Raw genomic sequence first — 22,597 nt, 5'->3', positions numbered from 1 at the left:
AATTATGTATAACCCTTCCACAATAATCATGTTGTGAAAGACTAACTATATTTTGCTCCTTCCCAACCCATCCCCCTTTATTGAATTTTCTCCCTTGACCCTGTCCCCTTTCCAAAGTGTTTGTTTTTGACTATCTCCACCCCCATCTGCCCTCTCCTCCATCATCCCCCCATTTTTTTATCTTCTTCCCTCTTCTTTCCTGTGGGGTAAGATTCCCAATTGGGTATGTATGGTATTCCCTCCTTAGGCCAAACCTGATGAGAGCAGTGTTCACTCATTCCCCCCTCATCTGCCCTCTCCCCTCCTCCCACTGAACTGCTTCTTCTTGCCACCTTTATGGGAGATAATCCATCCCATTATATCTCTCCTTATCTCCCTCTCTCAGTATGTTCCTCTCTCATCCCTTAATTTGATTTTATTTCTTTTAGATATCTTCCCTTCATCTTCAACTCACCCTGTGTCCGCTCTCTGTCTCTCTCCCTCTCTCCCCCCTCTCTTCTCTGTCTCTGTCTCTCTGTCTCTCTCTCTCTCTCTCTCTATATATATATATATATATATATATACACACACACATAGATATATACATACATACACATTCACCCATATATATACATAAACATATATGTATGCATATTCCCTTCAGCTACCCTAATACTGATGTCTCATGAATCATACACATCATCTTTCCCTGTAGGAATATCAACAAAACAGTTCACCTTTAGTAAGTCCCTTGTAATTTCTTTTTCTTGTTCTTTTTCTTGATTACCTTTTCATGCTTCTCTTGATTCTTGTGTTTGAAAGTCAAATTTTCTATTCAGTTCTGATCTTTTCACTGAGAAAGCTTGAAAGTCCTCTATTTTATTGAAAATCCATATTTTGCCTTGGAGTATGATACTCAGTTTTGCTGGGTAGGTGATTCTTTTGATTTCAGTCCTAGCTCCATTGATCTCCAGAATATCATATTCCAAGCCCTTCAATCTCTTAATGTAGAGGCTGCCAGATCTTGGGTTATTCTGATTGGGTTTCCACAATACTCAAATGGTTTCTTTCTGGCTGCTTGCAGTATTTTCTCCTTGATCTGGGAGCTCTGGAATTTGGTGACAATGTTCCTAGGAGATTTCTTTTTGGGATCTATTGGAAGAGGCAATCGATGGATTCTTTCAAGTTCTATTTTGCCCTCTGGCTCTAGAATATCAGGGCAGTTCTCCTTGATAATTTCTTGAAAGATGATATCTAGGCTCTTTTTTTGATCATGGCTTTCAGGTAGTCCAATAATTTTTAAACTATCTCTCCTGGATCTATTTTCCAGGTCAGTGGTTTTTCCAATGAGATATTTCACATTGTCTTCCATTTTTTCATTCCTTTGGTTCTGTTTTATAATATCTTGATTTCTCATAAAATCACTAGCTTCCACTTGCTCCAATCTAATTTTTAAGGTAGTATTTTCTTCAGTGGTCTTTTGGACCTCCTTTTCCATTTGGCCAATTCTGCCTTTCAAGGCATTCTTCTCCTCATTGGCTTTTTGGAACTCTTTTGCCATTTGAGTTAGTCTGTTTTTTAAGGTGTTGTTTTCTTCAGTGTATTTTTCGGTATTTTTTTGGGTCTCCTTTAGCAAGTCATTGACTTGTTTTTCATGGTTTTCTCGCATCCTTCTCATTTCTCTTCCCAATTTTTCCTCTACTTCTCTAACTTGCTTTTCCAAATCCTTTTTGAGCTCTTCCATGGCCTGGGACCAGTTCCTGTTTTTCTTGGAGGCTTTTGTTGTAGGCTCTATGACTTTGTTGTCTTCTTTAGGCTGTATGTTTTGGTCTTCTTTGTCACCAAAGAAAGAATCCAAAGTCTCAGACTGAATCTCGGTGCGTTTTCGCTGCCTGGTCATATTCCCAGCCAACTAACTTGACCCTTGAGTTTTTCAGTGAGGTGTGACTGCTTGTAGACTAGAGAGTTCTACGTTCCACGTTTGGGGGGGATGTGCCAGCTCTGCCGCACCAGCACTGCTCCTTCCCCAACCCCCAACCCAGACTGGGCTTAGATCTTCGGCAGGCTGTGCACTCCTGCTCTGATCTGCCACTTAATTCCTCCCACCAGGTGGGCCTGGAGCTGGAAGTAACAACAGCTGTAGCTGCCCCACCTCCGCTGCCCCCCGGGCTGGAAGCAGAACCGTGAACTCCTTCTACTCCTGCAGCTTTTCCCACTAACCTTCTCCGCAGTCTTTGGTGTTTGTGGGTTAAGGAGTCTGGTAACTGCCGCAGCTCACTGATTCAGGGCACTAGGGCCCCCTCTGCCCAGCTTCTGGTCTGGATGGTCCATGCCGCTCAGGCTGGGCTCTGCTCCACTCCGTTCCCAGCTCCCAGCTCTGAGCTCCGTGTAGGATAGACCTCACCCAGAGACCATCCAGGCTGTCCTGGGCTGGAGCCCTGCTTCCCTCTGCTGTTTTGTGGGTTCTGCCATTCTAGAATTGGTTCAGAGCCATTTTTTATAAGTTTTTGGAGGGACTCGGTACGGAGCTCACACTAGTTCCTGCTTACCAGCCACCATCTTGGCTCCGCCCCGCCCTTGTCATTTCTTATAGCATAATAGAACTCTGCCACAATCACATTCCACAACTTGTTCAGCCATTCCATAATTGATGAGCATACCTTCAATTTATAATTATTTGCCACTACAAAAAGAGCTGCTATAAATATTTTTGTACATGCAGGTACTTTTCCTTTTTCTTTGATCTCTTTAAGAAACAGACCTGTAGTGGTATCACTGGATTAAAGGGTAAGCACAGTTTTATAGAACTTTGGGCATAGTCATGAATTATTCTCCAGAATGGTCAGACCAGTTCATTACTCCATTAGCTATTCATTAAGTGTATCTGTTTTTCCCCCAATCCCTCTGGCATTGGTCATTTCTGATTTATGTGAGGTGGTACCTGAGAGTTGCTTTAATTTACCTTTCTCTAATCAATAGTGATTTAGGACATTTTTTTCATATTACTATAGATAGCTTTGATTAGATTCTGAAATGTTTTTACACTTTAAGCCAAATATTATGGGAGAATTCATTCATTTATGAGTTAATAAAAATATCAACTTTTTTGAATTACTGTTTTAGTAAAATGGGTTATTAGTTTGATCCATGTCATCAAGCTCAAATGGGAGCTTTTTGGAATTTCAGTCTAAGCATACTCATCTTCTTTTTAAAATAATTTGAGCTAGTGTTGGTTTTTGCAATTTATTTTGTTAGTAGTTATAATTCATGGAGTCTGAATTAAATGAAGATTTTTAATAACCTCAGGGTTTTCAATCTCTTCTTCTTCAGGTTTTAATAGCTCCTTAAGTTCATTTTTCATCTGACATAATCTAAACTTAAATATGATTTTTTTAAAAAACTGATTTTAGTTATGGTATGATAAGTTACTGTATGACTTAAAGCTAATCGTGCTATTGACAAAAGTAATATGAACCCTTGTTGACAGCCAGTCTATTTCCAATTTTGTTATGATAGCACTGACATATGACTTCTTCTTTGCATTTAATTCATATTTATAGCTTGTCTCCTTTATTGTCCTGTATCATGTGGACTGAAGCATTTCTAGCTGGTAGGACATTTTTTTCTAGTGTATTTTGTATTTTTGTGGTAATAGAACATGAGGAAGTACTACTTGTTCCACTTTATTCCATGTCAAACAAATTATCATAATAGTTCAGACTAGGACCACCCAGCTACCCTATGCCACCTAACTATTTCTCAGATTCATAGGGACAGTCTCCCCATATTGGCAACGGTGTTAACCCAATTGATGGGTTAGCCAAACTCAGCAGTCCAACCTGCCAACATCTCAGGTTTCTTGCAAGGCCTTCACATCTACAGCCACAGCCTCAAGGCAGGTAGTGTCTTCATTGTATTATATCATCCTGCCTTCATTCCCTTATTTTCCATTCTCTCCTCCTAACCCCCACAACATGGATGTGTTAAACTTTCTAAGTTATTCATTATTATTACTGTTACTGTTGCCATTGTTATAGGTATTCCCTCATTTATCTAGGACTATCACAACCACCTAACTTCTTTCAGAAGTTCTGCATTATATAAACCTAGGTACAATAATAAAAATTGGTGGTCAATTTTAACCAACCATCTTTGTTGGAAAACATACTGTGCCAATGAGCTAGCTAAATATGGGGACAGGGGAAAAATAAGATGGCAAACTCAAAGGACAGAGAGGAAGAGGTTCCAAATGGCACAAGAAAAGCCTAGAGAAATAAAGCTTCCACACCTTAGGAGAGTTTTCAAATCCCCTTAGTGAAAGTTATATTCTGTAATGTATTTTGGAGTTTTTAAGAAGTGGACAAAGAATTAAATATTTGTGTCATTGATCTCTTTGTAGACATAGGTTTGCAGATAGATGCATGTTACTGAAGAATTGGTGATAATTCTTCAATATTTTCTAGAATTTATTGAGGTGGGTTTTTTAAAGAAAAAAAAAAGAAAAATCCCTTTTAAGACATTAAGACTATTGATATCCCCTTTCATAATATAAACTTACTTGATGGACAGATCAACAACAACAGAAAATAACATTTAAGTTCAGACTTCACTCATTTATTTCTGTCATTTTAATGAATCGAGGGACTATCAATAGCATCCAAAAAGCTGAAGGGAAAGTGAATTTTTTAACAGCGAAAATGAGGAATCCCTGTACGGTGATTGGTGAGGGGAGGTTGGTTCAGGAGATCCTAATCTTCTCATGCTTCCTCTCTAATCTTTGTTCATAATGTAGGCTCCAAGCCACTTCTTTCACCCTACCAGTTCTCTTTTCATCTATGATACAAACACATATATACTTTCTTTGTCAGTGGCCTATGGGAAAGGCCAATGTTTTTTTGATCTTCCCTGACCCCATCTGTATCAGTTGGCATAGAAGGAAGGATGAAACAGAGTGATACCATTGGAGGAATGACAAGCTGAGAAGAGGAAAAGAGAACTGGAGGAAGGAGCTGGAATTTTTTGTTTCTAAGCAAAACTACATGAGAGGAAAAATAATGAGGAAAATAGAGGAAAATAAGGAGAAATGAGTTTGGAAAGGTTGGCTGGATTATGATCATGGATAGCCTGGGTAGGTGGCTTGGTACAGTGGGGAAGAAGCATGGGAAAACTGGAAATAACACCGAACTATGGAGTCCTAGAATCCAATTTCAAATCCTCTATCTGATGCTCACTGTCTGTGTGATTTTGGTAAAATCACTTAACCTTCCAGGTCTCAGTTTCCTTATGTGTAAACTAAATAAGTTGGAATAAATTACCTCTGAGGTTCCCCCCTGCTCTCTGTTTATGGCCCTATGAATGCCAAACTAAAGATGTTCTATTTTATTTAGCAGAAAATTGGGAGTCATTGAATGTTTTGAGCAGGGCAGTAATATTATTAGGATTGTGCTTGACTAAACTTTATCTGCAAGTGGTACTTAGGATAGATTGGCATGGATAGCCATAGAAACATTTTATAAAACTATTGTAATAATCTAGGCTAGAGGTAATAAATTCTGATCTAGAGTGGTGACAGAGGGAACAGAATTGAGAAAGTAGGAAGAGATATCTAGGAGCTAGAATTAAATTCAATTAAACAAACAGTAATTGCTTATATGCCAGACATTATGCTCTCAACTGATAATATAAAAATTAAAATGACAGGCATGCAGGATGAGAGCTGCAAATGACTACACTATGGTTTTAAGCTTAAGGGAACATAAGAATAAGAGTACAGTAATAGAAAGAGGGAAATCAGGAAGGGCAGAGAGTTTGAGAGAAGATGCTGAACTCAGATTGAACAGGATACATTTCAAGTGCCAGTCCTATCAGGGAGAGATGAGAATGTGGAAATAAATCTCTGAATAATGGTCATGATCAAGCTTATATATTTGAGAATCATGTAATTGACTCCCCTGACTCATTTATCAGAATCAAGAATACAGAGTTGTATATACATATATACATATGTATGTATATATATATATATATGTATACACACCCACATATATATAAACATATATATATAAACATGTATATGTAAATGTATATCACCTTAATGTGTTGTTTGCCACCAGATATTCATGTGTAATCATATGCCAGATGAATCTCATATAATGGGATTCCTAACTTTGACTATTATACTATTGTACTTACTTTATATTCAAGTTTTGAAATTTTCTAAATATATAGACACAAGTCATTTATGTCTTATTTCTAATAGTCTGAATGCTTACCTGAAACACCTTAATTGTAATGAGAACATTTATTTGTGCTATTACATATATTGATTACACTTCATCCTAAGAATCTTCAAGATCATCAATAGATCATTTATGGATCACATAAGATTCTTGACTGGCAATTATTTCCTAAAACATGCGTGCTTATAAATGATTACTGTTTTCCTTCATGGTGAGTCATACAGTCTTACCAATTAAAATTTCTTATTTTCCAAAATTTGAATTATTTTCACATTCTAAGCAAAAACTTTAAGATAGTACAGTAGAAACTTTGGGGGTATATCACATGTCCTAATTAAAAGACTTCAGCCTGAAGCAACAGACTATGTGCCAATTCAATTACTTGATGAAGTAGAATAATTGCAATTTGCACAAAAATTATTTCAAATAATTTACTCTAGAATTATTGAGAATAAATCAAAAATTTTGAAGTCATTTAATTTTCTTTTAGCAGACCCTATAACATGGGGGAAAACAAAACAAGACAAAACAACAATCCAGTCATATACTTTTAGAGTAAGAAGGTTCCTTGGGGGCATCAGTTACTGAAGAACAACTCTCTCATTTTGTTAATAAGGCATCTCAAGCCTAGACAGAATGAATGACTTGCCAAATGACACACAGATTGCTAGTGTGAAAATCAGGACCCCAGATCAAGCTTCTTGACACTTAATCCTTTGTGGAATAGCTTCTTTACAACTCAGAGAATGGGGACACATAGGAACAACTACTCTAACCTAAAATAAATCTGATGCAGACAATTCTAATAAAAACTACGGGCTTCTTTAACTCATCCCACCACTACTAAATGCATAAATAGAGGTACTACTCCATTTCTGATCTGAATGGCTGCACCCAAAAGATTAGAAGGGTTAAACAATGCACCCCAGCACCATCTGCATTCTTCAAGGTTCTGAGCTTTCAGGGGTTTGTCATGAGGTTTCAACAAATGAGGGATGAGGATCTCGATTGCTGGCTAGAAAACAATTAAGGCCTTTAAATAGCAAATCAGATGACATTGTCATATGAGAAATGTTACTCTCAACATCCTCCTTCTTAGATGTAATCTCCTTCCTACTCTCCTAGTATTCTTTTAGATTTGTTTTAGAAAATGGAAAGTACTCCTTAAGGCAGTATTATAAGAAGTAGGAATAATATCCTCGCCTCAACATACTTTTTGGCTTGTCTTGCTGTTTGGTGACAGATTAAATGGAGCCTGCATCATTTTTCAGTGACAACACGCATATCAGTATGAACTTAAGGGAATGACTGACTGCCTGATTGCCACACATGAAGACAGGCAAAGTGGTGCTGGCTCTGTAATTATCTCCTAGTGTTCGTGATAGGCTTTCCTGTTTGTACCTTGTTATAGATCTCTCCAGTCACATTGGTAGTTATCACAGCATCTCCCCTAAAATTGACAAGTACTTTATGCATATTCTGCAATAAGAATATACCTGTAAGCACATGAACATTAATACTTGTGTGTGTGTGTGTGTGTGTGTGTGTGTGTGTGGAATGAATTTCTCTTTAAACATGCTGGGAAATAAATTTCTTTACCTTTTAATGAGAGTCAATATTGTGTGATACAAGAGTCTATGAACTGGGGTGGGAAGATGACATGTCTCCCTGCCTTCCCCCACCAAAAAATCAAGTCACGGAGCTTGTCTGGAAAACAACCGTGTCTACCCTTCCCCCAGTATAACCCAACATCCCCCCTCTGCCCCTATTGCCTCTGTGCAAGCTCCCAACTTCCCACTTTCTGCATTGGCATTGATCCCTCAGGACAGTAATAATATGCACAAATACTTTTGGGAATACTCCACTGCCAGCCCAATCTAAGATAACCACCAGGGGGTAGTTCTCTCAGACCTATATTCTTCTGGAGCCTTTGCAGGCACCCTTCAGAAGCTGAGCTCTGGGCTAGTTTCTAGTAAGATCCCTGCACAATAAACAGCCAAAGATGGTTTGTGATTTGCATTGGGGATCTAATTATATTTTCTTTCACTTGCTTTTAAATTCACTCTTATTCTGGAAGATCTATAAAGGGCACTAACATTCTAATCATCTCAGTTTGATCAGTGGTTTTCTTGATGCCTCATTTTCTCTCAGCCCACCTATTCATGCAGTTGCAAAATCATATATATATAAATATATATCATATATACATACAAACATATACATATGTTTATGTATATACACACATATAAAGAGATATCTATGGATATGCATGTCTATGTATTTATGTATCTACATGTATCTACATAATATATGTACATATACATATATGCATACACATGTGTATATGCATGAGTATATATGTATACATAGAGAAAGACATAAGCAGAAGCAGAAGCAGAAGCAGAAGCAGAAGCAGAAGCAGAAGAAGAAGAAGAAGAAGAAGAAGAAGAAGAAGAAGAAGAAGAAGAAGAAACAGCAGTAGCAGAGGAAGCAGAAGAAGAAGAAGCAGAAGTATAAAAAGAAGAATAAGAAGAAGTAGGGGAGAAGGAGGAGAGAGGAGAGACAGAGACAAATACAGAGATAGAGAGAGCATCCTTCTATCTTCCAAAATGTTTTTGACATATACATGTGATCAAAATAATTTAGAGACCCCTGGTAAAATGGCTACAAAGCTAGACTCAGATTTAGGGAGACTTGTATTCCAGGTCTACCTCCAACACACTGCAGCTGTGTGACAATCCTGGGAACATCACTTATCCTCTCAATACTCTAGTCAACTCTCTAAGACTATCTGCTGTAGAATATCTTCCAGTTTGCATTGGTAGATGAAATTTCCCAACAATGGCATCATAGGCCTGAAGAAATTAGTTCAGGTTAAGTTTGAAGTAATGAGTCAATCAATTCATCTTCATTAATGAAGCCATTTTCCATGAAGGGGAGAAAAACAAAACAAAACTATGTGTGTGGGGGGAGAGCACAGGGGTTTCAAAATAATAGCACTTAGGATAATGAAGCTGGGAGCTGGAAGGGAGCTAAGAGGCATTGTAATCCAACTCCCTCAACTTACACATAAGGAAACTGAGGCCCATGGAGTTTAAATGAATTGCTCAGGGTCATACAAATAAGAAGTGACTTTCTTTTTTTAATTTCCACTTTCTAACTGTTTTGCTTTGACCAAGCTCTGTGACCTTTTAAAAGCCAATCATAGCACTTCATTTAGTGGAAAATATGTCAATATGATACTTTAATGAAAAGGGTGATAGGTACACTCTTATCTATAGGTACAAAATTTCATACATGTACTAAAGCATTTTATAAATCTGTAGTGTTACTAGGAATTCACAATTAGTATTTTGACTGATTATGAGGCACTACAAAATGCTTATATGGGTTCTACTTTATCAGTTCTGTTATTAAACAATTTTCCTAAAAATGCTTTTGAATTTAGTGATCAAGTCCCTGCTCCTGATTCTTCTTTTCATATTGCTTTACAGGGAAGATAAAGCAATGGCTTTTTTCTCTGCCCTTTCTGTATTCTCCAAGGAAGCCAAACTCTTTCAGTGGATGAGAAAAACCTCTGCTAACCACTTATTTGCAATAAGTAGAAATGATTCTAGAGGTGAGAAGGAGAGGAAAAGAGATGCTGGGAACTGTGGATAATGAATAAGTACTCCATTTATCACAGCATGTGGTGATATGCAGAAAGGACATTAGAGGTTGTCTAGTCCAAGCATCGCTTTGCCAATTTAAGTGACAAGATCACAAGTTATTAAGTAGATTAGAATGTTGGTTTTCTGACTACCAGACTGGCATGTTTTTTATGATATCACTTTGCATCCATGAATCATTATAGACAATTATTCCTACAAGTACATTCTCTGAATTCACTAAACCCAGCACTTCTTAATCTTTTTTTTTGTTTGTTTTGTTTTTATGTCCTGGGCCTCTGTGATGGTCTGGTTAAGCCTATGGATAGACCCTTCACAGAAGAATGTTGTTGAATGCATAAAATACAACACATAGAATTACAAAGGAAACAATTACATTGAAATACAATTATTAAAGTATTTTAAAAAAACAAGTTCAGTGACCAAAGTTTAAGAACTCCTGGTGGGGGGGGGTGGTATTTTCAACTTTGGCAACTATGCATTTGAATAAAAAAGTATTTTGTACTATCTCCATTAACTTTTTACATATGTATTACATATTGACCCATTTCCAGTATTCTATTAAATTTCTATGAAAGTCCTAGTCATTCAAATGTGTGTGTGTGTGTGTGTGTGTGTGTGTGTGTGTGTGAGCAAAAGTTCATGGACCACAGTTAAAATCCCTGACTGTTACCCTATAAAAATATCTAGTGTGAGTTTTTATTAGTTCTTCTGCTTAATGGAAAGAATAAGTATTTAAAAGCTGACTTACAAATGGTTTTTAGTGGGTATAATATGTTCAATGACAAATCAAATACAAAAAAGAACTACTTAGAAGAAGGTGACATCTTCCTTTACCCACAATGACCAAGTTGATGTCTGAAAAATTATACACACACACGTGCACACACTCACACACACACACACACACACACACACACACACACCTAGTGCAGAATAAATTAAGTAAACACAGTTTGACCATATACTAGAACACTTTAAAATTCCCTCAGTCTCCAATCTTTCCTTATATTATATACACTTACCTGGGCAAGGCAAGATGTTACATTCCTGGTATTCCAGTGATGGACCAAGACAAGGAAGTCCTCCATATTTGGGTTCAGGGTTGTTACAGACCCGTTTACGATTTCGAATGCCTCGGCTGCAGTCTCGACTACACTGGGACCAAGGAGTCCATGCTGACCAAGCACCATTGATTGTATGAGCAGAATACCTTCCAGATCGCAAGAAATCCCCAGAGAGCCCTTAAGATAAAAAAGTGAAAAGATCACTCTACAAATCAAACAGCAAACAAAAGCTTATAATCTCAAGCCCCAAACCCACTAATATCATGTGTTTTCCTTGATTGCCCTCCCCTACTCAAGCTATCATTTTGATACTTCCAAAAAAAGGTAATTTAGAACAAAAAAAAACTTGCATGGTAACCTCCTACCATTTTAGAAAATTTGCTACAACTGCTTTTAAATAAGATTATAATTAAATAATTCATACATGTGGCAAAGTTTGCCTAAGCAGCCAGGTTGGACACTGGATAGATGGTTGGATTCAGAGTTTGAGATTCAGGAAGACCTAAATTCAATTCATCTCAAAAATTTATTAGGTATGTTATCTTAAGGAAGTCACTTAACCTATCATTGCTTCAGTTTCCTTATCTGTAAAATAGAAGATAGTAATAGTACCTATCCTCACAGTGTTGTTATGAGGTTCAAATTGATCATATATGTAAAAGGGCTTTTCAGACTTTAAAGTGCTCTCTAAATGTTTCTATAATTATTATGTATATACATATATATATATATATATATATATATATATATATATATATATAAACAGAGAATTTGATACCAGTTTTATATTTTTAATGTGATGTTATTTTTCTTAGAAAGGAAATATAATGTTCTCTCTTCCCTTTGGAAAGGTGCTAAGAAACACTATAGCCTGCAGGCATGCACTGACATAGCATGGGAATTTAATCGTTTTTAGACAGAATGGAATATATCACACTTCTGTTAAAGCCATCAAGCTAGAAAAATAGAAATGATTCTGACTTTCGCTAAACCTGTGCCTTCACCTATTCACCTTTTGAAAGTGAATTAAATGCTAGTGAAAGGTGGCAGATTAACTGCCATGGAATCAGTCACTGTTGAGACTGACGCCTTTCATGGAACTAGGGAACAGTTATTTTTGACAAACTTAAAGTGCAGGTTTATGAACAATTCACTGCGCTAGAGGACAGAGAGATAAATGATAAACCAGTTGGCTAATGGGTATAAAGAAAATAAAAATAACAACCAAACTGTGGAACACAAAATATCTATTAATATAATCCTTCACCCTTATGAATAAATGACACAAAGGCAAAAATCACATTTGTTTCATTTGTACCTACTCACCGATTAAAAAAACCTTAATAATTTTTCACACAAAAAAGTTGGTGGTAAAATATTTGAGATATTTTAAGCAACAACAACAACCCACAAAATGCTGTAAGTCTAAGTGCCGGAAGTAACCTTTTCACGAAAATAGAATTATACCTAGTGGCAGCTCAAATGTTTAGCTTTATCCATTTTGCTCATTATCAAACAATAAGCATTTATTTAGCTCCTACTATATGCTAGACACCATGCAAGGAACGTATAATACAAGTATGAAGAATGAAACAACCTCTACTTGAAAGGAGTTTACATATCCCTTAGCTAAGGACTCAAGGAAAGTTGTCAGGCTTGCTAAGAATCAGTCACAGGGGAAAGTTACAAATGTACAGGCTTATCTTTCATAACCCTGCCCTAACCAATTTTGTGTGGTGTAGTGGAAAAGATATGCCTATATATTTGTACTTAGAGTCAGATGTTGTTGTTTAGTCATTCAGTCATGTTTGACTCTTTGTGGCTCCATGCACCATACCTTGCCTATACTGTCCATGGATTTTCTTGGCAAAGATACTGGAATATTTTGCCATTTCCTCCTCTGGTAGACTAAGGTAAACAGAGGTTAAGTTGTCCAGGGTCACACAGATAGTAAGTATCTGAAGCTGAATTTGAACTCAGGTCTTTCTAGGCCCAGCTCCCTATCCACTGAGCGACCCACCTCAAAGACAGAAGACATAGGCTCAAATCTCAGCCCTGTTACTTAGTACATAGATAATTTTGTGAATCATTTCTCAGGGTCTCAGTTTCTTCAGGTGTCAAAACTGGGGGATTAGACTATAGGAATTAAAAGACCCTTTCTAATCTAATATGAAGTGATATATTAATTCCATTAATACATCATAGACAAACTCCTCTAACATTTGACTGATTTTAATATGAAACAAAATGGATAATTCATCTCATTAACTGCCCTAGCCACAGTCAATTCATCCTCACCTGATTGACAGCTAAGTGAAGTAATTGGAAATGGAGTCAAGGAAACCTAAATTCAATCCTATTCAGACACTTACTAACTGCTTTATTCGAGGGGAATGGATTAACCTCTTTCACCCTCAGTTTCCCCATCTATAAAATGGGGATAATAATAGCATCAATCTCATAGGTATATTGGGAAGATAGAAAGACAACTTTGCAAAGTGCTGGGAAAACTTTACTGTTCTTAGAATGCTAGCTATCATCACGATTGCTATTCTATTTCCTGCTGCATGAGCATCAGCAATTGTCCCTCTGGAACCTTGGAACCTCCAGCATCCCTGAAATGTTGTTTCAACTTGATTTGACAGGTTTAAAGCCCTAATTATATGTGAAGCACTGGGGGACAAAGCTAAAAAATCAAATGAGATAACACTTTTGCTTAAGATTAGATTCTTCTAGAAGGAGAAATAACATGCGTATAGCTTAAACATGACACAAAGAATGATGTAATAAACTCAAGGAAAAATCCAAGCCACGTTTTCTCAGAAAACTTGAGGAAGGACTAAGAGATTCTGAGCAACAATAATGGAAGAAGTGACATTCAAAGCTAACTTGTAAAAAAGTAGATAATTTTCATAGATGGAGATAAGGTGGGATTACTTTCCAGGTATGAGGGATGCTCTGCTGATGAGTGATCCAAATTGGTTGGAATATAGGCTATGTGAAGGAGAGTTAATATGATAGAAGGTTGGAAATATAGCTTGGAGGCTACAGTAACCATCATGTAATTTATACAGAATTAGGTATGGAGTCAGTAGACCTGGGTTCCAATCCAACCTCACTTATTAACTATATGATCATCAGCAAGTTGCACCTCACAGAGCCTTAGTTACTTCACCTATAAAAAAGGAATAGATAACAATGCCTGCACTATTTATCTCATGGGATGAAGAAAATACATTGTAAACCTTAAGGTGCAACAGAGAGCAATGGAGTCAATGATTCAGTTCTGAAAAGGCTATCAGAGGCCATCAGGTCCAATTCCCTCCTGTTGGAGGTGAAGACACAGAGATCCCAGAAGGTCAAGAGGCTTGACCAGAGTCATCCAAATAAAAACAGAATTTGAATCCAGGTCTTCTGACACCAAAGAAATTATGCTTTCCACAGTGTCACTTTGTCTACCATAAATTAAAATAAATCTCATTGGAACTAAGTTGTTCAGGTCCTGAAATACTATTTTGTTTTTTTTTTCAAATTTTATCTCTCAAGCAACAGAGAGCCACTGAGGGTTTTTTTTAAGTTGAGACATAGCATGCATCGAAAGCAGGGAAATCAGCAGGAAGACCTGAGCATGAGGAAGATTATTTTGTTAAGTATGTGAAAGACTGAACTGGTGAAGTAAGATATAGAAAGGAAGGAGGCAGTTAAATAGTCCGACTGAGATGTGATAGAGATTTAAAGTGCTAATGGTATTTTTGGAAAAGAATTAGGTCCAGATAAAGAATCAAGGATTCTTTAGGATTAAGCACCTGAATGGATTAAAAGTTAGGAAGAGATGACTGGGGGGAGGAGGGACTTTGAGGGCTGGTGACCCAAAAGATGCAAGTAATATCAATTTAAATAGGGAATTTGAGCTTAATTTTAGGTGAAAAGTAGATGTATTCAGTTACAGGCATGTTATTTGAAGTGCCAGCAGGTCACCCAGGTGGACATATCCAGTAGGCACTTTGAGATGTGGGAGTGAAATTCAGGGAATTAAAAGAAGCCAAGAAAACACATTCTTTCTTTTTTCTCTCTTTAATTTGATGTAGGAAGAAATGAGATACTATTTAGATTGCTCTCATATCGAAAGAGAAATATAAAGAAGTGTAGAGTCACATTGGTTTATAAGATACACTGTTTCTTCTTCCATTCTAAAAAAGTCATTACATAATCATACCTCCTTGTCATGCAGAATATACTCTGAGAAAAAAAAATGAGCATGAGGCATTTAATTTTCCCTCTTAATCCTCCCTGGTACAAAGAAACCACCCTAATTGTTTCCATCAGTGAGACTACCACCCACATGACGAGATACTAACTCACAGAAAACAAAACCTTCTTGACAATTTTTATTTTCATTTTTTGAACAAGAAGATCTCCTTTTAGCTGGAAAATTACTTTCATCTTTCTTACAAGCCAAAAATATGGTTATATCTACAGAAAACTCATTATTATTGCTCCCTTAGGTGATTAAAGTTGTCATAATTTTAACAGGTATAACTTTACTTTTAATTAAAATAACTGAAAATGAACTAATTCCTAGCACAATAAAACTTTAAAATTATTTCTCAGTATTGATGTAGTCTATTGTAATTTGAAGTGGGTTGAAGTTTCAAGTTTTCAGCTTTGACGTTGCCAAAGATCCATGATTTCATTGATGTAGCTATTTGGCCAGATAGATCAATCAATCGAATGATTTTTTCAATTAATGTAGTTGAAAATTTTCAAAAATGTATGGCCAATTGGGAGGTGGAGTTGTCAGTGTAGAGTCAACAAACCAGCTGAACTCTCCTGACATTACCCTCCAAACAACTTTAAAATAATGTATCAAATTGAATACTGAAGCAGCCTAACCAACAAAAGGTTGGGGTGAGACATTTTTCTGTCCCAAGACAACTTTAGAGGTCTGAAGGAGATGTCTGTGACACCTGGCTAGGGAATGCCCAGAGCATAGGAGGTGGCAAAACCAGCTATGGGCCTTGGAGGTGGATGTGATAGTACTACTAGAAGCTACACAAGTTCTCAGATAGTAAGAGGTTTAGACAAATTGTCAGAAAGAGATTACAGGAGACCCTGACATGACATTGGGCATAGGACCAGGCTATATTTGGTAATTCTGTTACCCGTACACAATACACGGTGACAGTTCCAGGACAGAGAAGAACAGTTGCAGTTGTAGGGGAACAAGGTCTCTAGCTGAAGTTGCAGGGCAGAGAGGAGTGCTAGCATTTGTGGCTGAAAAGGAGGGGTCCTTCCTAGGTAAAGACCAGAGCTCAGACCAGGAGAGCAGTGACTACACCTCTCTATGGATCAAATCACCTTGGAAACACTGGAAACTTACAGACTCCCAGAACTAGCTCTGAAAACAGCAGTGCAAAAAAGCAAAAGCTGGGAAGAGTGCCTACCCACCACCAGACGAGCAGAGCCCAACTTTAATATAAATTTCAAAGTCAGGAAAAAGACTAGAAAAATAAACAAAGAACAGAAACAGAACTTGACCATAAAGAGCTACTATGGTGACAGGGAAGATCAAGACACAAACTCAGAAGAAGACAGCAATGGTAGCAATAATGATCTCAGACAAAGTAAAAGAAAAAAATAGACTTAATTAAAGAGATAATCAGGGAAACTAAATCTTGCTAAAATGTGGACAAGGAAGTCATATCAATGCTAAACATATATACAACAAATGGCATAGCATCCAAATTCTTAAAGGAAAAGTTAAATGAATTACAGGAGGAAATAGAGAGTAAAATTATACTAGCAGAGGACCTCAATCTGCCTCTCTCAGAACTAGATAAATCGAACAATAAAATAAATGAGAAGGAAGTTAAGGACTTGATTGGATTTTTGGAAAAGTTAGATGTGAAAGAACTTTGGAGAAAAATGAATGAGAATAGAAAGGTAAATACGTTCTTCCCAGTTATGAATGGCACCTTCAAAAATTCACCATGTATTAAGGCATAAAAGCACCATAAACAAATGCAGAAAAACAAAAATATTTAATGTACCATTTTTTAGAACTTAATGCCACAAACATTTATTCAATAAAGTGCTTTGGAAGCAGAGATTAAAAATTAATTAGAAATTAAATAATCTAATCTTAATGAATGAGTGGGTCAAAAAACAAACAATGGAAGCAATCAGAAATTAAATGAAAGAGAATGACAGCAATTAGACAACATACTAAAATGCATGGGATAAAGCCAAAGCAGAACTTAGGGAAAATTTATATTTCTCAATTCTTTCACCAATAAAAAATTAGATCAATAAATTTGGCTTGCAATTAAAAATTCAAAAAGTACAAGTTAAAAATTTTTGATTAAAAATCAAAATAGAAATTCTGAAAATCAAAGGAGAGATTCATAACATTTAAAGAACTATTGAACCAATAAATGCTACTACTAACTGGTTTTACAAAAATAGCAAAATAGAAAAGACATTGACTAATTTGATTATAAAAAAAGAAAGAAAACCAAATTACTCGTGTTAAAAATGAAAAGTGTGAAAATACTACCAATGAAGATGAAATTAAAGAAATTATTAAAAGCTAGTTTGCCCAAATATGTGCCAATAAAATTGACATTCTAAGTGAAATGGATGAATATTTGTTGTTCAGTTATTTCAGTTGTGTCTGATTCTTTGTGATGTTGGCAAAGATACTGGAGGGGTTTGCCACTTCCTTCTCCAGCCCATCTCACAATTGAGGAAACTGAGGTAAACAGGGTTAAATGACTTGCCCAGGGCCACACACAGAGTAAATGTCTGAAGCCATATTTGAACTTAGGGCTTCCTGACTCCAGGCCCACCACTCTATCCACTGCACCATGTAGTTTCCCAGATAAATATTTACAAGAATGTAAATTGTCTACATTAGCAGAAGAGGAATAGAATACTTAAATTGCTCTACCTTAGAAAAAGAAATTGAACAAGCCACAAATGAACTCCCTAAGGAGGACAAAAACGAGGAACAGATGGATTCACAATGAATTCTACCAAACATTTTAAGAATAATTAATCCCAATATTATTTAAAAATATATGAAGGGATTCATTCTCTGAGACAAATTCCTTCTATGAGACAAATAAAATTTTATTACCTAAACCAGGAGGAACAGAAACAGAAAAAGCAAAAAATTATAAATAAAATAATAGCAAAGAGATTACAGCAATATATCACAAAGATCATACACTATGACTGGGGACAATTTATAACAGGAATGAAGGGCTAGTTCAACATTAGGAAAACTATCACCATCACTGACCATATCAATAATAAAAACAAGAAAAACCATATGATTATGTCAATAGATGCAGAAGACACTTTGGACAAAACACAACATGCATCACTATTATAAACACTAGAAAGCATAGGAGTAAATGGACCTTTTCTTAAAAATATACCTATCTGAAACTAAGAGTACACATTCTCTGTAATGGACATAACCTTGAAATCTTTCCACTAAGATCAGAGATGAAGCAAAGACATCCATTATTACCAGTATTATTGAGTATTGTACTCAAAATGCTAGCTGTAACAATAAGATAAGAAAAAGAAATTAAAGGAATAATAATAGGGAAGAAACAAAACCATCACTCTTTGCAGATGATATGGTGGTATGCTTAGAGAACTTTAATCAACTAAAATATTTGTTGAAACAATTAAAAACTTTAGCTCAATTTCAGGGTATAATATAAATCCACATAAAGCATTAGCACTTCTATATATTACCAACAAAGTCCAGCAGCAAGAGATAGAAACAAAAATTCCATTTAAAATAACTATAGACAGTATAAAATAATTGGGTATTTACCTGTCAACACAAACCTTGGAATTATATGAACAGAAATTCACAAACTACTTTTCACAGAAATAAAGTCAGATCTAAACAACTGAAGGCATGTTGATTGCTCTTAAATAGTCTGAGCCAATATAATAAAAATGTCGATTCTACCTAGATTAATTTACTTATTCGGGGCCATAGCAATCAAACTACCAAAATTTATTTTATGGTACTAGAAAAAAATAAAAACAAAATAATAATAAAATTTATTTGAAAGTACAAAAGGTCAAGAATATTAAGGGCATTGATGAAAGAAAATGTGAAGAATTGGCATCTAGTGGTTCCAGATTTCAAACTACTACATTACAAAGGGATAATGATCAGGACAATCTATCACTGGCTTCAAAATAGAGTGGTGGATCAGTGGAATGAATTATGTAGACAGTACACAGTAGTATACCACCTCATAAGCTAGGATGTGATAAACCCAAAGATCCATGGTTTGGGGCAAGAACTCACCATTTAAGAAAAATTGCTTGGAAAACCAGAAAGCTGTTTGGCAGAAATTAGATCAACATCTCATTCCTTCTACCAAGATAAGGTCAAAATGGATACATGATGGAAAATAAAGGGTGATATCATACGTAAATTAGGGGAGCATGGAAAATTTTACCTATCTGCTTTATAGATAAGGGAAGAGTTTATGACCAAAGAAGAGATAGAGAGGGTCATGGGAAATAAAATGGATAATTTTGATTACAAGAAATTATTAGTTTTTGCACAAAGAAAACCAATTCAGCCACACTTAGAAGAAAAGCAAGAAACTCTCTGCGTGTATTGGGGGATTACAGCAAATTTCTTTGATAAAGGTCTCATTTCTCAAATATATAGGGAGCCAAGTCAGATTTATAAAACTAAGAGCCATTTCCCACTTGATAAATTGTCAAAGGTTGGAAATAAAGTAAAAAAGTCCTGGCTTCAAATCTGGCCTTCTGTACTTGCTGTCTGTGCAATCTTAGATGAGTCACTTGCCCTATCTTTTCTCTGTGTGTGTATATATGTTTCTGTGAGTGTATACAGACATGTACATATATAGATAGATACATACATACATAGATACATACACACATATATCCAATATTTCTATTCATCAGCTGAGTGAGTCATTTATAAGATGTTGCTAAAGTGAATTTTAGAAGGAATCTCTATCTTTACTTACATATTCTTTTCTCCCATGACCAGAGGGCTTAGCAAAAAAATGGCATAAGGAGAAACATAATAAGATGGCTTGATGTTTTTGTTTTGTTTTGTCTTGTTTCATTTGCTCCTTAAAACTAGTTGTAATAAACATAATCTAATCAGAGCCTTTCTTGGAATTGAGAAGTTATTTCACCAGATCTTTGAAGGACAAAGCCTAGAAAAAATGAGGTAGGAATTCTGCAAAAAATAATAAGGATTAGGGATGAGTGGGAATGGGCATTGTTTCTGCAAATATTATTTAGCATTCCTTCCTGAGATCCAGGAAGTAAACACAAAAGTCGCTTACAGCAAATCGAGGCTGGTGGCTTCTGTTGCTCATTGAAATAGAAAAAGCTCCTAGGCACCAACAGTCTCACAACTGACAGAAATTCAAGGAATTGTTTCAGGGGGAATTTGCTGGCATTTGGATGCCCACTAAATATTCAGAAAATCTTCTTACACTTAGCAAGGTTATGATGATGGCATTTGGGAATACGAAGAGTAGGAAGGTGCTTAGTCTTGTTGTGAATTTCAATTTTTTAATGAAAATTCTTATTCCCCCAAGGAAATAAGTCTTGCCCAGTTAAATTTCTTTCAAATCCTGAGTCTATAAATTTAAAATACCTTGTTTTTGGTATTCTATTCCACTTTTAAGATGCTCTAGCATATGCCTGTAGGTTAATAAATAGCAAATAGTATTTTTGATTCCTAGAGCAGTAAATGAGTGACTGAGTAATATGAGTGTTGGGAAGCTATGGATAAAGTGAGAATCAGGGGAAGTTGAGGCTGAAATTTTGCAGAACATAACCTGCATTGTTATTAACAACTAGTTTTAGATTTTTGATAAAATTTTCTCTCAATACCAGTGAAAAGATGTTAGATTTTTGTCCTTTCTCAAAGATTATTGTTGTGTGTGGTAAAACTCTGGGTCATTCATTTAAAAATATGATAGCTAAAATAATAGTTTCTCCTTGTCTTAAACCTATTATACTAAGGTACTTTATATCTCTTTTTTGATACGACAATTTTATGTATGTTGTCTCCCTGATAAGAATAAAATCTTTTTGACAGCAGGGTACAGCAAAATGCTGGCCATACAGTAAACACGTACATATTTCTATTTAAAGAATAACTGTCAGTATATCTATTACAACACATACACTCATTTAAGTAAGTTTTCCTTCCAAGAGACCAGAACTAAAGTAGCATAAAAAATTGATTACATTTTGTCCTTAGGAAAAAGAATTTCTTCGCTTCAAGAGTGGGTTAAAATTAGTGGGTCAAACACACCCAGAACTCATGTGTTTTCAAGATGTTGTCACTAGCATTAGAAGCCACAATAGTTACACTTCTAAGGAAAACATATCAGGCATTTTGTGTTTGTTATTGGTTACTAAAAGGCATCAAGAAGTTAATGCATAGATTACTGTTACATGGGGAGACTATAGCCTTAATTTCCTTCCTATTCCCTTAGGCCAAACTCTTATTCAGACTATATGACAGTCTAAATTATTTGCTTTAAGTTATAGGGCTAGTTTATACTAAAGGTCAGGCTAAAATACAAGAGCCCCAAGACTTAGTTCAAGTCTTTTTACTATTATAACATGGAAGGCACTGAAAACAATCTTAAATACCTAGGCTAAATAGATATTGGGTTGTAAAGGAAACATTGTGAACACTTCTATACTACTGGTACAAATATAGGAGACACTCCTCTTCCCCCAATCTGGTTTGCATAAAACTTAAGTGTAGTATTGTGTGTCAGTGGAATTTAATTTTATGGCTATAATCTATTGGAGAAAGCATTTTTTGGATCAATGTGGGCTTAGTTTCAGACTTTGCGATTTTTAACAAATACTTGTAGTAATAGACTTGAGTAAGAATTTACATTACTTTTGTCATCATTGCACAATCAATGAAGAAGGGAGATCTACTGCTAATGGTGTTATTATCAAAGCTGATACCTTACAAAAAGTTGTCATGCTTGGACTGAAATTTTCTTTGTAAGAGATTAGAGGCAGTATGAAACAAGAGAGGATTGTTTGAATAGTGTGTTCTCCAGAAAGCCAGCTCAGTATATGAAAAGATCATTGCACTTAGATTCATAAGATGTGAATTTGGTTCCTGGCTTTGACACAACTAACCATGACTGTGTGCAAGTCTCTTCACTTCTTTATGACTCAGCTGAATCTTTCACAAAATGAGGAAAGAAAGGAAGGAAAAAAATCATTAATTAAGTGCTTACTTGATGCTAGGCATTATATTAAGTATTGTTGATACAAATATAAGCAATGTTTCCATTAGCTGCCTCATAGGTTTATAAACAAAATACCATCTATATAAATATGAATCATCATTATTTATTTATGGATTTCATAAAAAACAAACCACTTAAAAACACTATTTCAATGGCCAATTCTATGTCTGCTATACAATGAGGTTCTTTTAGTATTTCAATAATGATTCCACTTTCTGAGCTTGTATTGGTCTGATCAGCCAGTCAGACACATTGAAACTTCATTCTAGCATAGGAATGTCATTTAGGTCCGCTTCGAGAATGAAGGACAACAACAAACCCCTAGA

The 22,597-nt window shown here is 35.9% G+C and overlaps 1 protein-coding gene across 1 annotated transcript in view; it reads right to left on the bottom strand.

Annotated features, from left to right (window-relative positions):
- The window catches only part of SEMA5A (semaphorin 5A), a 464,624-nt gene that overhangs the window by 32,898 nt on the left and 409,129 nt on the right, over window positions 1-22,597 (bottom strand). Inside the window, exon 16 of the mRNA XM_036757261.1 lies at window positions 10,912-11,130. Within this exon, the coding sequence (XP_036613156.1) occupies window positions 10,912-11,130 (219 nt within the window). The remainder of the gene's footprint in view (window positions 1-10,911; window positions 11,131-22,597) is intronic.

The sequence above is a fragment of the Trichosurus vulpecula genome, chromosome 1, assembly GCF_011100635.1.
Source record: "Trichosurus vulpecula isolate mTriVul1 chromosome 1, mTriVul1.pri, whole genome shotgun sequence".
NCBI classification, from domain to species: Eukaryota; Metazoa; Chordata; class Mammalia; order Diprotodontia; family Phalangeridae; genus Trichosurus; species Trichosurus vulpecula.
The sequence above is the reverse complement of the archived record's forward strand: the minus strand, read 5'-3'. Positions and strand labels throughout refer to the sequence as shown.